The sequence below is a fragment of the Primulina tabacum genome, chromosome 15 (assembly GCF_025594145.1).
Source record: "Primulina tabacum isolate GXHZ01 chromosome 15, ASM2559414v2, whole genome shotgun sequence".
Lineage (NCBI taxonomy): Eukaryota > Viridiplantae > Streptophyta > Magnoliopsida > Lamiales > Gesneriaceae > Primulina > Primulina tabacum.
The window spans coordinates 2,848,397-2,864,608 of NC_134564.1; the positions used below are offsets into that span (position 1 = coordinate 2,848,397).

Sequence of the window (16,212 nt, forward strand, 5' to 3'; positions counted from 1 at the left end):
CTTAGGTCTTAAAATACGTTACATCTTTCTGTCACCTAAGTGGATATTGTAATGAGTGCATTGAGCCTCATTAGTATGGCTACACACAAATTAGGAATATCTGGATCGAATGACTAATCTCACATTCAAATGAAGGAGTCACCATAATGAAACATGAATCAAAATTGATGTTATTGAGCCACTATGTTATAAGACTTTTGTTTATGAGAATTAGCGTCTATAACACTCCGAATCAACTTTGGTTCAACAACAATATGTGATAACCAGAGACGTAATTTTTGAAATATAGATATAGGATAACGTAACATCTGCAACTTTACGACTTAGAGCATCAACAATCACACTCATCTTTTCTGGTTGGTACTAGATCTCACAGTCATAATCCTCTAATAGATTCATCCAACATCTCTGTCTCATATTAAGATATGATCGAAAGAATAAATATTTCAGATTTTAATGATATAAATATATCACCAATTGTTCATGTCTCAAAATCTGATAATATTATCATTCTTAAAATATAGTTACAAGATTATTATAAAGTGGAAGATATTAATTTTGATATTGTCGTTTACTCATCATACAAAAGGGTAATTTTTAGATAAAACTTTTTCAATTAATTGTTCTGGACAGGATTTTCTAGTGTGTGTGTGTGTGTGTTTTTTCCCCTTTTGGTGCGTGTGCTTGTGATCAATTTTATTCATTCAGATAATTAAGTTCATGTTCTACAAAGCATCACTTCCTTGAAAAAAATGTGCACTCCCACAAGATTTTAACTAAATATGCAACAAATATTTGCATACACGCGCAATCTTTTATATTTGATCCATGATCCTCGTCATTATTAATTCAGTTTCGTTGCCAAAGGATAATAGAAACTTAGAAAAAGGACACAAGGGGAACCACGTTGTTCAATAGGGAGATTGGCCAATGACATTGCCTGGAGGATCATAGTTGCAAGAAACAAACCAACCCTCATTCTCACATTGAACCCGAGCACAACCGAGCCGAGCCGATTCATTCCAGACCACTTGCGTATAGTGTCCGCACATTCCTCCGGTGCAAGCGTTGGACGAGTAGTCGTAGTTGGACTTCTCCCCGACCCACAAACTCACCGCATCTGTGCCGGTTAACTCACCGCTCCCCTCAGCAAGATTCTCCCCGTATGGACCCGAGGAGTGCACGAGTTCGCAATCACCAGTGTGTTGATTCGCGTAGTCTTGTGCATAAGCCGCAACATTTTCGTCCCATGTCATAGGCTGAACACCGACCTCGGCACGGGCGGTATTGTGAGCGTTTAAGTAGTCTTGTGGGGTGTTTTGTGCTTTACCGGAGTAAGGTAACATGGTTAGGATAATGAAAAGACTGACCGGTGGCAGTGTTGTTTTTGTTAGACTTCCCATTGTGATTTTGGAGATAAATGTTTGGTGCGAAATCATGCACATGAAGTAGGGCTTTATATAGAGGAAAAAAAAACGTACAGCGTCCCACGGGTATTATGAAAGGCAATGAGTCGTGGTTGATTTCGTCGCTAACGTCTACTGCTAAATTGTCTATAAAAACCGTCACAAATTGTCTATAAATATCTACGTTTTCGATCCATTTTCATCTACATCACTTCACAACACTTAAAAATTTTCTCTATGACTATTTTAGTTTCGATTTAGGGTAAATTTTTTCGTTTCTATTTTTGGTAAATTTTTAAGTGTTAGTATTTTTAGCGACGATTTTTTTATCATGTCCGTCGCTAAATCTGTCGCTAATTAACGACGTTTTTTGATGAACCATCGCAAATAGTAGCTACCACAACTGATTTTATCTGTTGTCGTTGAACACACTTTCAACAACATCCTCAGTTACAACAATTTTAAAACACCTACGAAAACGGATTTTATCTGTTGTCGTTTAGCGTTTTTGACAGCAGTGAATTATCTAAATACTGATATAGGTAAATATCAAGAAATAATATTAAATATTTTGTTAAAAATCCATAAATATTCTGAAATAGATTTATATGTTAGCCAGAGGCCACATGTCCTTATTCAGGTACACAAGTGATGCAAGATATTCTTTTGGCGTTTGATATACGTTGCAAAAGCGATAGGCTTCTCGTGTCTCTCTGAGTGTCCACAGTACTACGTGCTGACAAATTACACTTAGATATGTGTCCCTTCTTACAGTTACTTTTCGTTTGTTTTTCGAACTCGACGAAGCACTATATCCCAACATTCTGCTATATATATATATCCACGTATATGTATATGTCATCACTGAATGTAATGGTTATCCAAACTGTCCATGTATGAACATCAATCAGCGAAAAGGCAGCACACTCAGAGAAATGGGGATGGTTGCCTTTGGTCTGAAAATATCTCACATTTTGTCGTCCCAAGTATTTTCCTTGTAACCTCGTACATAAATTTTCTCTTGTTCACACCATTTAGCTCAAATCTCCAGGAAAGAATAGAAATGAGTCAAGAAATTTCTTGACCCATGATTCATGCGTTACATTGGATTTCGTGCCGGAATCAGTTGAATTTTTTCTCGACGCATGATGGAAAAGAAAGAATTTATGTGAAAGAAGATACCCCATTCAGCGGCGGGTTATCAAATATTTTATATAGAAACAATATTTTTCATTACACTGGAATTAGATAATTTTGGTTCGCATGCACCTCTTTTCACCAGGGGTGTCACTGAGGGATGACAATTTTTTCCGAATCTTATCAAGAATTTGATACTTAAATCAAATGGAGGAATGTAAGGAGGAAATTTTTTATCCAATAATATAAATGAGTAATCGGATATGAGATATAGGCGGATCTGAAAGAATATTATCTATACCTGACCCCAATACCCGATTAAATCAATATATATATGTGTATGTGTATGTGTATGTGTATGTGTGTGATTTTTTAACTATGATGTCAATTCTAATATGTTTTTTTGAATGATATTAGTTGGATAAAATGAAAAAAAGTATTAGTGTAGAATTGATGCTATTTTCGTTGGATAATGATGTTAGGATAAATTGTTTATAATATTTTGTTATTTTTTCTATAGTGTTTAATTTTGTTAATTTTTATATTTTTTTTATTATTCTCAACAATTTAATAAATATATATAACTTACTCAAAATAATTCAAATTTGACAAAATGTAGCTATAAGTGGCAATATGATATTTGGGTAGGATATGAATATACAATTTGAATATCTGATAGAGATGAAAACAATTGGAGGGAAATATAATTTCAATATTAAATTTATTTCCCAAGATTAATTTTTCTTTGTTGATATGATTTTGAATATTTAAATATGATTTTGCATTTCTAGATAATTTGATAATTATGCTAAGATTTTTGGGATATGATATCTTTGTTTAAAAAGAGTTTGTTTCTAATAAAATATTTACTATTGTGTAGGTTTTCTTGTTGATAAACACTATAAACAAGAGTATCATCTCATGCAAGTGTGTGGACTTTTTATGCAGAAGCAATATACACTGTTGCACTTTGACACGCCATGAGCTTTAGAGAAAATAATCTACAAAGTTGATGTTGATTGAAGAGTGTTGAATTCACGTGTCGCCGTGATTGTTGGAGACATCTGCAGACAACATCTATGAAGGAGTTGGATGGAGATTTGTTTTTGTTGCTTCAATTTTTGGCTTCACGTTTTTGCTTTCTTAATTGTGTTTTAGTGTTGTTGGTTGTTTTAGAAAGCATTTTATTTGCTCAACGTGTTGAAAAAATTGATTTTTGATTAAAATCAATAATGTTGGTTTTTGTGTAAACTCGTTGGTTTTCTAGTGTTTATTTTTCCCTGAGGCACCACACAAGTATAATTCATTCTGGCTCATCTATTTTTTTAAAGTTAATTTATGTTACAAATTTATATATTCCGCTGCATGTTGTCTGAAATGTCGTAACATTTCGCACAATACTTAATTCTGATAAAACACAAATTTACTGTCACATACGTTTATACTCATCGTTACTGTCAAACAAAATAGGTCTCAAACCTTACAACAATGATATAGATAAATATAATAAATAGAGATTGAATATTGCTCATTGTATAGATAAATAAATTTTATGTTAGATTTGCGAAGCTTGCATATCCCTATGTTTTCGTAGGATATTTCTGACATTAATTAACACATAATCAAACTTTTTTCATGTCATATTAATTAAAATGGACAGAATATAAAAGCCACCTTTGACACACAAAAAAAGACGTATAATTGAAGATATTAAGGATAAAGATGTTAAATTTAATGCAGCGATTATGCCGCTGAACAAGGGAAGGAATAGCCGTAATTAATTCCAACACGGTGAATCTGCCTCATCACTTATAATATAATACACAAGTCCAATCAGGAAACATATTTAAATCAAATGAGATGATTTTAAGCAATTTATATAGGGATCAAAAGATATACAGGATAAATGGAAGCAATTTCTTAGATTTGAATGGAGCGAAATACAAAAATTACAGAGTATGTCTCTTGTGAGACGGTCTCACGAATCTTTATCTGTGAGACGAGTCAATCCTACCGATACACAATAAAAAGTAATACTCTTAGCATAAAAATTAATACTTTTTTATGGATGACCTAAATAAGATATATGTCTCACAAAATACGACTCGTGATACCGTCTCACACAGGTTTTTGCTAAAATTACATAAATATTTTAAATTTTTTTGTTGCCCCTACTGGATTACTTGGCAACTCCAAGTTAGTCAGTAAATTTGGAGTACGTGAAGCAAAAATATTGGAAAAGTGGATTTCATATTTAAAATCCGCTAGAACGTGCTGCATTGTACTAGCTAAGAAGTTCATGTTCGGGTTTGAAATATTTATAGATATGATATTTCCTCATGACTCATGGAATATAGTTCGAAACATAAACTGATCAAAGCTCGAGTGTTTTCTGTAGGGTACTTCACAAAGATCTAATAACTAATACAACATACTTTTTCCTTCCCAGCTGCGAAATTCATTCGTTACATAGAGCAAACAACACAAGCTCACGACACCGAATGGAACGGCTTGTAGGTCGCGAGGGACTTGAACAGTCCATTGATGGATCCAGCTGCAGCGAGCAGCGATATAATCAGGCAAATAAGACTGAGAAACTGCATACAAACCCAAGCGGAAGAGCCTCGCCTTATCTTCGCTCTCGAGATGTACATCTCTATTGGTAAATAAACAGTCAAAGGCCAAAATGTAATGGCTCCAACAAGCCCCACAAAGTCATTGAAGAATGGAAACAGCATGGCCACAACTGTGGTAGTTATCACGTATGTTGTTCTCCAAACCAGCCTGAATAAGTTTAAGCTGAAGGTGTCACATATTGGGAATTCTTTTGTGATGAATTTACTATTTCCCCACTTGGTTCTGGCCCAGGTCTCCACAAAACCAAAGAGTGGTTGGCTATATACCTATATATGTTGAAATCAATCCATTTCCATTGTTTTTAACCACGGGATGATCGAAACTCGAATCAAACGATGACGAAAATGTACCTGATAAGCTCCAATGAGGTGAATGACAATGCATAAGTTAGCTATGTCAATGAGCCAAAAAGGTTCATAGAAGCCAAATCCAGTCAGAAAATTTCCAGGTGCATTGTTGCCAAATGCAGCATATCCCAAAATCCCACACAACATGTAGAAAATGGTGGAGATTGAGATTCCAATTAGAGTGGCCTTTTTCATGACAACGTTTTCATGGCCTCCGGATTTTATGGTATCCTACAAAACATGCAGAAATGCACTTAACTTCATGAAAACAACATCCGAAGTAATACATATAAACGAAATTTAAACCGAATAAACCACCTGAATCTCGACGAGAACTTGAGGGAAAGCATAAGCAAATGCAATGTTTCCAAGAGCAGAAAAGGTGTTCCACATCTTCCCCATGCTTGTCATGTTATCTCCAATTGGTATTCCAATTAGACTAGTCTTAGGATGCCCTCCCTCTACATTACAAACAACATGTAAAAAAGGGCATAGTTAACTATTTATTCAAATCAAAGTACTGGGAAATTGCTTTATAAAATGGTGATCACCTGCGATTTTCGCCATGGAAAGAGAGAGGCCGATGGAGGAATAGGCGAAAGACATGACAGCAGCCACGATCGAAATCAGCGAGAGCTTGTGAAAATTCGGTATTTGGCTCAGAAATATTTGTATGAGTCCATTTGTCATAATGTAGACATTGTTTGATACATGACAACCGGATTTATGCCCTTCTTTGTGGAAGCAATTCGACCTCTTCACCGCCCTAACATACAACAAAAAGACTTATAGATTAGGCACCATACATTGATTTGGCTTCATGTATGCAATCCAAATTAATGTTCATTTGGACTGATGAAATGTATAATTTTCAGCCTGCGGCGTCGACTTCGTGTACTTACACCATGCTGATAGAGGTGGTGATGGAGTATCCGATGGATACGCCCACTATAGCGCCATATTGAGCTATCACACAGAGCAAGATCTTGAATCCTCCTGCATATATACATGACCATGCATGGTAAAATCTTGAAAGTCTACAAATTATTATTCATGTTTTTTCACTTTGAAAACATTGATGACTAAAAGTGGTTTCACATTTTCTTTGAAGAAAAAAAAATTGATGTTTTTTCCCCATGAATATAAAGTTGTAACACCAAAAGTCTCGAGTTTGGGACGTAGTTTCGGGTCCGAGACCCGTCGCATGACATAATATTACCTAAATAAGACTTGACAGCAGCTCGATAGGTAGGATTTCTCTTGCCATCAAATGATCGATAGCAATCCGCCATTAAAGTTGATGTAAACCAGGTAATTACAGAAAAGGCCAACAGAGAAATGGGCCCAGCGATCCAGCCCAATTGAGCAATGGTCCAGGCCAGAGATAATACACCCGATCCAATTACAGCGGTTATTATGTGAGCGGTGCAAGTCAGCGTTGTTCCTGCATCATTGGATAAAATATAATATATTAAAGTGTAGGTTTCTGGTGAGACGGTCTTACGAATCTTTATTTGTGAGACGGATCAATCCTACCGATATTCACAATAAAAAGTAATACTCTTAGTATAAAAAATAATATTTTTTATCCAAATAAGAGATCCGTCTCACAAAATACGATCCGTGAGATCGTATCACACAAGTTTTTGCTATATTAAAAGCCGTCATTCTCTTCGTCAATGATCATGATTTCAATTATTTTCAACATTTTTCTGATGAGTCTGTCATTTAGATTTTGTTCAATATTCTTTACCGGACCAGCGTAGTTTTCAAGATACATTAAGAGTTTACCAAGTGCGCGCTTCAAAAAATATCGACTCCGGGTTCATAATATTGATGGACTTTATTTTATATTGTGTTAGTACATAGAATGTTAAATTTAACATCATTTTCTATTAGACAGTGCAAATTTATATCATCAATATTATTATATCTATTAGTCTATTAATTAAAATATATTAGAGTAATTAATCTCAGTGTAATAGTGAAGCCTTTTTGGCTTTGTCTAAAAAGCTAGTTTAGTTTTTAAACGTCATCTTGTAAAGATTAATAATTATTTTTAAAATATTTAAAAATGAACCAATATATTTTTATTTATTAATTTTTAAAAAACTTACCTTATATTATACAAAAATTAAAATATTTATGTAATTTATATTTTATCCACTATTTTACACAAGCCTATGAAAAAATATTTATTAAATATGAAATTATTTTATCCAGCGGTTCCATCAGAAGCTGATATTGAAAATTGTTAGTGAATGTAGAATTTTGTTAATAGTTTCGGGAAAAAAATTATAATTCGTTGACAAGAAAATAAAATTTAAAGAATGTAGAAGCTCAGAACTTCAATTTCTAATTAAAAAAATATAGATACGTTAGAGAATTGATTTAAAACTTAAACTGAACGTAAGAAAATCCATAAAAAATTTGGATTAAAATTTCTCAGAAGGAGAGAATGATAAAAAAAATGGATATATATCATAAAAAGTATTTTTAAAAAACAAGCTATATTTCCCAGTATTCTAAAGATGGGCAGTCACTCACCGCTCCTATTTTTAGAAGTCGCCTAATATAATGTATAGAATTTTTTATCTTTGATTTTTTTAAAAAAATTGTTTGACATATTTTTCAATCAATTTGTGTCATACAAAGAGGAAAACTATGTCATTTTGAGTTTGAATCCGATAAATTCTTAGAGAAATACTGAAATAAACAAAAAACAATTAGATATATATATATATATATATATCGAAAGAAAAAAAAATACCTGTTCTTTTGATGCGACCATCGTCATCGAACTTGGAAAAATCAGCTCCCACTTCAGTCCTGAAACTTGCCTCCGTCGTCATATTTGCTCAATCGGACTAAATATCTTTTATACGAAATCGGAGGAATATGCGACGATTTTTTTTCCAAGAAATTGTGCACCACAAATGAGAACTAATAAGGTTGTACCCTAGATTTTTCTACACACCCCTCCAACTAATGCATTGAAAAAATTCAAGAAATGTAGTCATGGCGTGTGTATATATGTGTGTGTGTCGATATATATATACACACGAGTGTGTGTGTGTATGTATATACGTATATAGTAAGAAGACCAAAGACATTGAATACTTTGGCTATATTTACATAACAATGCAAAAAATATGCATGACATAATATATATATATACATTGAATACTTTGGCTATATTTACATAATAAATATATATATATATATATATATGTATGTATGTATATGTATATATATATATATATAAAAGACCTAAGAAATTGAATATTAGGCTATGTTTAGGTAACAATACGTTAATTTCTTTTTAAAACATTTGTATTTGAAATTAGAATTTTATTTGTATTTTATGAATAGTTTCTAATAAAGTCAAACGACGATTACTATAAGATCGAGGGTGGGGAGTCGCAACAGATTCGGAAGAATCCAAAAGGTTTTCCAATATAATGGATAAATTGGGTCATTGATTATATATGGATTTTATCAAAAACAATAACATGGATTTTATACATAAATGAATATTGATTTAATGGGGTTTTCAAAGATTTCAACAATAGTAAATTTTTTTGGAGTATGTCTCTTGTGAGACGGTCTCACGATTATCTGTGAGACGGATCAATCCTACCGATATTCACGATAAAAATTAATACTCTTAGCATAAAAAGTAATATTTTTTCATGGATGACAGGAATAAGATATCAGTATCACAAAATACGACTCGTGAGACCGTCTCACACAAGTTTTAGCATTTTTTTGAAGCTATTTTGAGATTGATTCTTTGTAGACTAGATTTTATACTAGTAGAAACTTGTGTCACTTGATTTTATACTACACAAATATAATGTTTGAAACAATTTTTTTTTATTATTTTATATGTATATTAAAATTTTCATGCCCTGAATCATTTATGAATAACGGATATTTTCCTATCATAAATGAATGAGATATGGCTTTTAACGTACCTAGATTAATCCCAAGGGGTTATCCATTTATTCAGATGATAGTCACATTTTTTCAAAACATTAAATAAAAGAGTCTTTCTTTTATGAGGACGGACTCACATATTTTTTTCGTGAGATCGGTCAACCATATTTATATTTACAATAAAAAATGATATTTTTTATATAAAAAATAATATTTTTTCATCGATGACCTAAATAGAATATTCATCTTACAAAATTAACAAAAGATGTCGTTTCAAAGGAGTTTTTATGTAAATTCAATTACATCTTTGAATTGAATAGAAATATGAATGAAATGACACTTATATTTTATTCAATTATTGATATTAAAGAAATAATAGAATGGAATTATTTTTAATAATCAAATTTTTTTAATTAAAAATTCAAAAAATATCTTGCTCAATAATAATTATTATTATTAAAATAAGAAATAATTATTAACACTCTATTAATTATTTTAAAATTAGCGTTATCATATAATTATATTATTATTTTACTTGATAAAATACTATCATTATATAAAATATTATAATAATTATTACTAAATAAATATTTATTTCATATTATTTTTTTTATATGTTTATATATTAATATTATTATCATCATAACTGACTTATTATTTTATTTATTTTAATTATTAACATGAGTATTATTACCAAATTATCATCATTTTATTTTTTATTATTAATATAAGTATATATTATTTTATTGTTAATATAATTATTTATTATTATTTTCGTATTCTCATTAGAATGAACATTCTCATTCCAATGTCTTACTAGTCATGAGTTAAGAAATGAGACAAAAATGTTCATTCTATTCTTACCTAATTTCTTCTACCAAACATGTCCTTGACCTAATGATCTAAAAATGACATCTAATTAACTAAAAATTAGTTATATGTCCAAATTAGATAAGACAACTGAAAATGGTACTTATTAGTGCCTTTGCCTGACAAGAAGGTCCGAAGGTACAGCTTATTATTTTCTCTCTTTAAGCTCTATATTTGTGTTTAATTTTGGTTTTAATTGAATCAGAATTGGGACTAGCCTTTGCATATAATAAATATTCTTGAAATTTTTTTGAACATCTCTTGGTCACATTCTCTGGTGTGCCGGTTCATTGAAAACTGCTGTTATTGCTGGGTTCCAAGAGAAGACAAAAGCTATTACTTTGGTTACATAGTTACATTACGAATCAAGACAAGTACAAAGATTTGTGGTTTTGACTTCTACTAATCTTTATGGACCAGCAAGCTTGATGAGGGTGAGATCTGAGTCGGCGACGAACCAGAAACTTCGCATACAGTCTTACAATGGAACTGTAGACTATGTTTATCTTTGTGTCAGGTGTCCACTTAAGCATGAGTCTTATGAATTTTTCTTCTTGGTGCAAATGATCAAATTCAAATGGCAGGTTGGGTGCCAGTCCAAGCTTCAGGTTCATCATCCTCTGCTCTATAACTACGGCTTTCTTGGAAGTAGGAAATCCCAGTCCATATTCCACGAATCAACAGAATACTTGTAAAAACGACACTGCCAAGGGTGCATATTACCTAAAATGATACACAAATGAGAAGGGAATGTAGGAAGTTTGGAACTGAAACAATCCGGTGTAATGTAGAGTGCCCCCCAAAAAAATTATGAATATAATAAGAACATTGATCTTCAAATTGGAGATCCCAAGTATCAAAACTAGCATGATTTATAGATTATCATGCTCGAACAAAAAAACTGAAGGAGAACATACACATTGTATACGTACATACATATTGCAACATAATGTAGATTATGCATCCAATCAGTTGGTGTCATCATGTTTTAAAAAGCCATTGCCAGAAACTGCTTTTCTTAGAGCAGGAATGCATGATTAAAATCCATATGGAGAGAGAATATTGCACATGAAATGTGGATTGATGGATCATGTATTGGGTAATATCCAAACCACGACAACTCAACTGCAACTTGGTGCAAATTCTAGGGATCATTCTTCTCGAACAAATCCTACTGCCCCAAAGGAGAAAAATTCTGTTCGCATGGATACACGATAAGGAAACAATAAATTTGAAGCAGATAATGAGGTTCAATGCATTATAATGAATTGATTTTTATAGACTCTTTAATGTTTCGCAACGAGAGATTGCTGAATCCCTTTTGTAACCTGCATGACAGAAGCTTGATATACTATGAACCCATGTTTATTATCTAATATCTAATAATTAACAGGAAAACCATCTGCAATTCAAATTTTTCCACCCGGCTATTTTAAGCCTCAGGAAAGTCCACAAAACTATTTTGTTATGCTTCGTAAGCAAAATATGCCTTTTTTGAGTTAAAAATAACAAAAAATAGTGGGAACATTCTAGTATTGGGTGTGCCATCACACCAAAAATTATAGTTGACAGTAAAGACAACTCAAATATTTTAAATCTTAGTGGATCAAGACACTAGGGGCAATGGTTGATAAAAATATAAAATCAACCTCTGGTTAAACGCAGCAGTTGAACCTGTCAACGAGAGGGTTATAGAAAAAAGATTCCCCAGATGCTCCGATGAGTGTGAGAAATTACAACTTTGTTATGGCCGACAAAAGCATAACTCCCACATTGAACATCCTTGCTACTACCCAACCTTTGAATATATTAAGGTTGCACTTGGATTGAAGGATTTTTTAATTGGTACGAGAGATTTGATTTGAGGAGGGATTTAAAGAATGAATTTGAAATCACACCCAAAAATGGTGGATTTGAAATTCATCCACCAGAAATTCATCCAAGCAATGGATTTGAAATCCGTCCAAGCAAACCATAAAAGCATTTGTTTCAAACTATCTTTGATATTGACATCCTCAATCAATCAAAAATAGGCCTACAAACGTAACAAAAGGTTTCAAAAATTAAGCCAAAAGACCATAAAAAGCTTTGTTCTAACAGGTGCCGCAAAACCCCCAGAACCAAGGAACGAACATACATGCTGTTAAATGATCAAAGCTAATCACGAATAACAGAAAAGTTTTGTTTCCTGCTAAGGATTGGTAGACGTAGAGGACTATAAAACCAACAGATAGAACGTGTAACATTCCCTTTGTACAAAACAAATTTGAAAGTAAAAGAGAAGAATTCATACCTCCAAGAATGCCTTCAGAACCCACAAAAAGGTTAGAATTATGATCCCATTGACAGCAAATCCCACCTGCATCCCAAAAGAAATAAACAACCACTTTCAAGAACAAAAACAATCTCTTCAAAGAAAACTTGAAAGCTGCTGTTTTAAACAAATAAAACAAACCATATAGTAAGTTTCTCAGCTCTATACAACCTTGATCAATACTGGCTGTTTCCTTTTTCCATCAGGTTTTGGTTTCTTTGAAAACAAACCTCTTGTATAAGTTCATATGACTTCCTTAAAACAGCTCTCTAAACTACAATTGGACCAACAACCATCTCACGATGTCATGAATCTAAAAAAAAAAACCTTGCAGCCATAATGGAAACTAGTTTGTTGGGAAGTCGCATCTAGTTTGACAAAACATTTTCATTGACTAAGCTCCACACATGTAAAAAGAGATTAAGATTTGGATGCCAGCTTCTTGATTCAATTTATTTTCTTTTTTTTAAAGGCTTGATTCAATTTCTTACAGTACTCGCAGTCTAAATGCTTGATGGCATTTTCAAACATCAAGATTGAGACAAAAAAAAAAAAGCACCAATATCATGCATTTCTAACAACCGAAAAATCATCAAATACCCAAAAAAGTCGAATTTACTCTCAATCATTCAAGTCAGGATAAATCAAATCTGAAATGAGAATTCAGCACCTTTATGGCAAATATAACAACTCCTTAACTAAGCCACCTTTCTGAGAGATGAGAACTATATTAAACAGACCTAAAAAAATACTAGATAAATTACTCCTACCAGTTTGGTGGAGATAGGAATAAGAAGAACAGATTTAACTGACTTGCGTGCTTTCCTCGACACCTTTTTGAACACATTCTCCACAAACCTGACCAGAAGATCCAAGCTCCTGTCTTCCTCTTCATCTTCATCATCATCCTCGTCATCTTCGTCAAAATCACCTCCATAGTCACCCATCACCATACCGCTTCGCGAGTTCACTCGCCAAAAGCCATTATCGCGAATTGGATTCCGACCTCTCTGTTCATTTTGAGAAATTAAGGTATTAATAGAATTGCATTATAATATGTTAAGTTGTTATTGCACACTTCGAGGAAGGGTGTAACCTGGAGGAGAAGAAGAGTAGCGGCGGGGCGGCAGCTCTGCAATGGCAGGAAGGTGGTGATTGGAAGATGGGAGTCGGTGGAGAAATAGTGCGATGGTGATTGAAATTTAGCGGACTAAGGCCGAGTTTGGACAGAGACGGTGGCCGCCGACATGAGACCGCCGACTGGAGCTTTCTCTACGGCTCTTCAATGCACTGAAACCTGGAAGGAACTAATACGTTTTGGAAAGTTGGAGGACCGATCTTTAATTATTCAGATTTCTTCTCACTTACTCTTTTCCATGAAATGTCCAACCCGTTAATACTTATAACAAAAATTTGCATGAGACAGTTTCACGAGTCGTATTTTGTGAGACGGATCTCTTATTTGGGTCATTCGTGAAAAAATATTATTTTTTATACTAAAAGTATTACTTTTTATTGTGAATATGATAGGGTTTACATGTCTCACAGATAAAGATTCGTGAGATCATCTCATAAAAGACCTAATCATACTTAAAACTCACGTCCGACACGATCTATATAAGAAGTTTAATAGGTTGGATCATTAGACTCGGTGTTATTTGCTAGTAACAACATGATTGAAGTAGGCAATCAATATAGATCTATCGAAAAATATATTTATATTATATTTTGACATATTAAACTTTTAATTAACACAATTAGAGTATCAATATTGAGTAAGTTGTTCAATTGATTGTTAAAATGTCAAATTTATGTTAAAACTAATGCGAATCGTTTCATTCAATTGCCAACTCAGCAATCGCGTTCAAATAAATGAACACGTTCAATTTTTATTTAATTGCAACACGTGTCAGACTTCCACCCTCTTTTTGAATTTTTTTAATCTTTTTTTTATTTGTGATTATTTTATTTTTAAAATTTTGTGAACATATTTGTTCACAGTACAACAACAATCCTTGAATTAGTATTTTATAACTTCTCTTAAGTTTAATTTTTATGTTGTTTTTTTTTAAATTTTTATGCAAGTGTGATTTATTTTTATATATTGTACTCTTTCATTTCAAATTTAAAAATGAATCTTCCACTTATTTGATGGGTTGGTTAAAAAGATATTTACAGTTGAACTATTCATTTCACACGGTTCCTAAGTGATAAAAGAAATAAATATTAATAAAATAAAATAAAAATCCAATTCTGTTCTGATATGACCTGTTCGAAAAGGAATCATACCTTTTGGTTATTAGCGGCATCTCGGAAACGTCCGGACCCGTATTTTTTCTAAATATTCTGCCAATTCTTCCAGAAACGATATCGATCGTGACCTTGATACGGAGCTGGAACTGCTAATTTTATTCTTAAATCTTGTTCATGAGATTGAGCAAAATAAATTTCGAATTGTTTGTTGACACGGACGAAGTCAAGGAAAAACTCCAGAAATGAAAAATTAATAATTCATATTTTAAATACACGACACTCATAAAATAAGATAAAATAATTTTACGTACTAAATAAATATACATATATTATCTATATAAAATAATAATAATTTAAATCGTGCACATAATTTTATCAAGAGTTTTATAAAATATATCTTGGCCACATTGTCAAGATTGGTCTCTTTTTTATTCTTAACGGTCCACTCAAACCAGTGCATCTCCATCATTTGTGAATCACCTCTAGAAGCTGCAACGACTGTGTTTGCCTTTACGATCTCCGTATGGCTATAAGTGATGACATATCACATGTTATCGTCATGTGCAGATAAATATGACTGCATAAGAATTCTCCAATCGTCATAATCTTTTTCAGAATATATTGAAATCTTGTTGAAAGATGTCATTTGAGTATATGTACATAAGAAGTCAAGAAAAGCCTGTTCTGATAGCACTTGTTGGAATGATGTTAGATTTTAAAAAGGATGAATATACAAATTTTAAAAGTTTCTCTATAATACTACTAAATAGTGCGACCGATAGTATTATTTATATAAGATCAGATTTTCTCGACACTTTTCGGACCACAGATTATGTGGAAACGGTATGATGATTCTTAAGATGATTATATACTCAAATATAGCAAGTAAACGATATATGTAAATGCAGTAAAGAAAATAACAAAATGATTTTATGGATGTTCGGAAACTTGAGCCCCTGTGTCACCCTTTCTTTCATTTAGGAATGATTTCATTATTAGACTTTGGTTTTACAACTCTATTTAACAACTCACTCCAACCTTAGGATTTATCCACTACCTAAGTCGAAACTCTTAGTTAAACTCATACAGTTGAGACACTTAGTCTAACAACCAATATAACACCGATAAAATAAAAAGATGAATCCTCATATTCAAACGTTCAAACAACTCTTTGATCTGACAGAAGCCTTTGATGCTTCTTGAAAGATCTGATGAATGTTTTTGATGCGAGGACTATTGAGAAGTAAAGACTGTATGAAGATTAAGAGTGCTTAGAATATTCTTAGAAAATGCAAGCTTGAATGTGTGT

The 16,212-nt window shown here is 32.6% G+C and overlaps 3 protein-coding genes across 3 annotated transcripts; all 3 read right to left on the minus strand.

Moving 5' to 3' along the window:
* Positions 1–669: 669 nt before the first annotated feature.
* On the minus strand, positions 670–1,427 carry LOC142526977 (basic form of pathogenesis-related protein 1-like). Its single transcript, XM_075631676.1, has one exon. The coding sequence runs from the start codon at positions 1,401–1,403 to the stop codon at positions 912–914; it is 492 nt and encodes a 163-aa protein (XP_075487791.1). The 5' UTR covers positions 1,404–1,427; the 3' UTR covers positions 670–911.
* A 3,498-nt stretch (positions 1,428–4,925) lies between these two features.
* LOC142527229 (amino acid permease 6-like) lies at positions 4,926–8,625 on the minus strand. The gene is made up of 7 exons (XM_075631968.1): positions 8,298–8,625; positions 6,747–6,971; positions 6,430–6,523; positions 6,079–6,293; positions 5,846–5,988; positions 5,531–5,758; positions 4,926–5,446 (listed from the first exon to the last, which is right to left on the minus strand). The coding sequence occupies exons 1-7, from the start codon at positions 8,377–8,379 to the stop codon at positions 5,033–5,035; spliced, it is 1,401 nt and encodes a 466-aa protein (XP_075488083.1). The 5' UTR covers positions 8,380–8,625; the 3' UTR covers positions 4,926–5,032.
* Positions 8,626–10,622: 1,997 nt separating this feature from the next.
* Positions 10,623–13,990, minus strand: LOC142527449 (protein SHORT HYPOCOTYL IN WHITE LIGHT 1). Its single transcript, XM_075632259.1, has 4 exons — positions 13,747–13,990; positions 13,421–13,660; positions 12,630–12,695; positions 10,623–11,059 (listed from the first exon to the last, which is right to left on the minus strand). The coding sequence occupies exons 2-4, from the start codon at positions 13,601–13,603 to the stop codon at positions 10,910–10,912; spliced, it is 399 nt and encodes a 132-aa protein (XP_075488374.1). The 5' UTR covers positions 13,604–13,660; positions 13,747–13,990; the 3' UTR covers positions 10,623–10,909.
* Between the last annotated feature and the right edge of the window lie 2,222 nt (positions 13,991–16,212).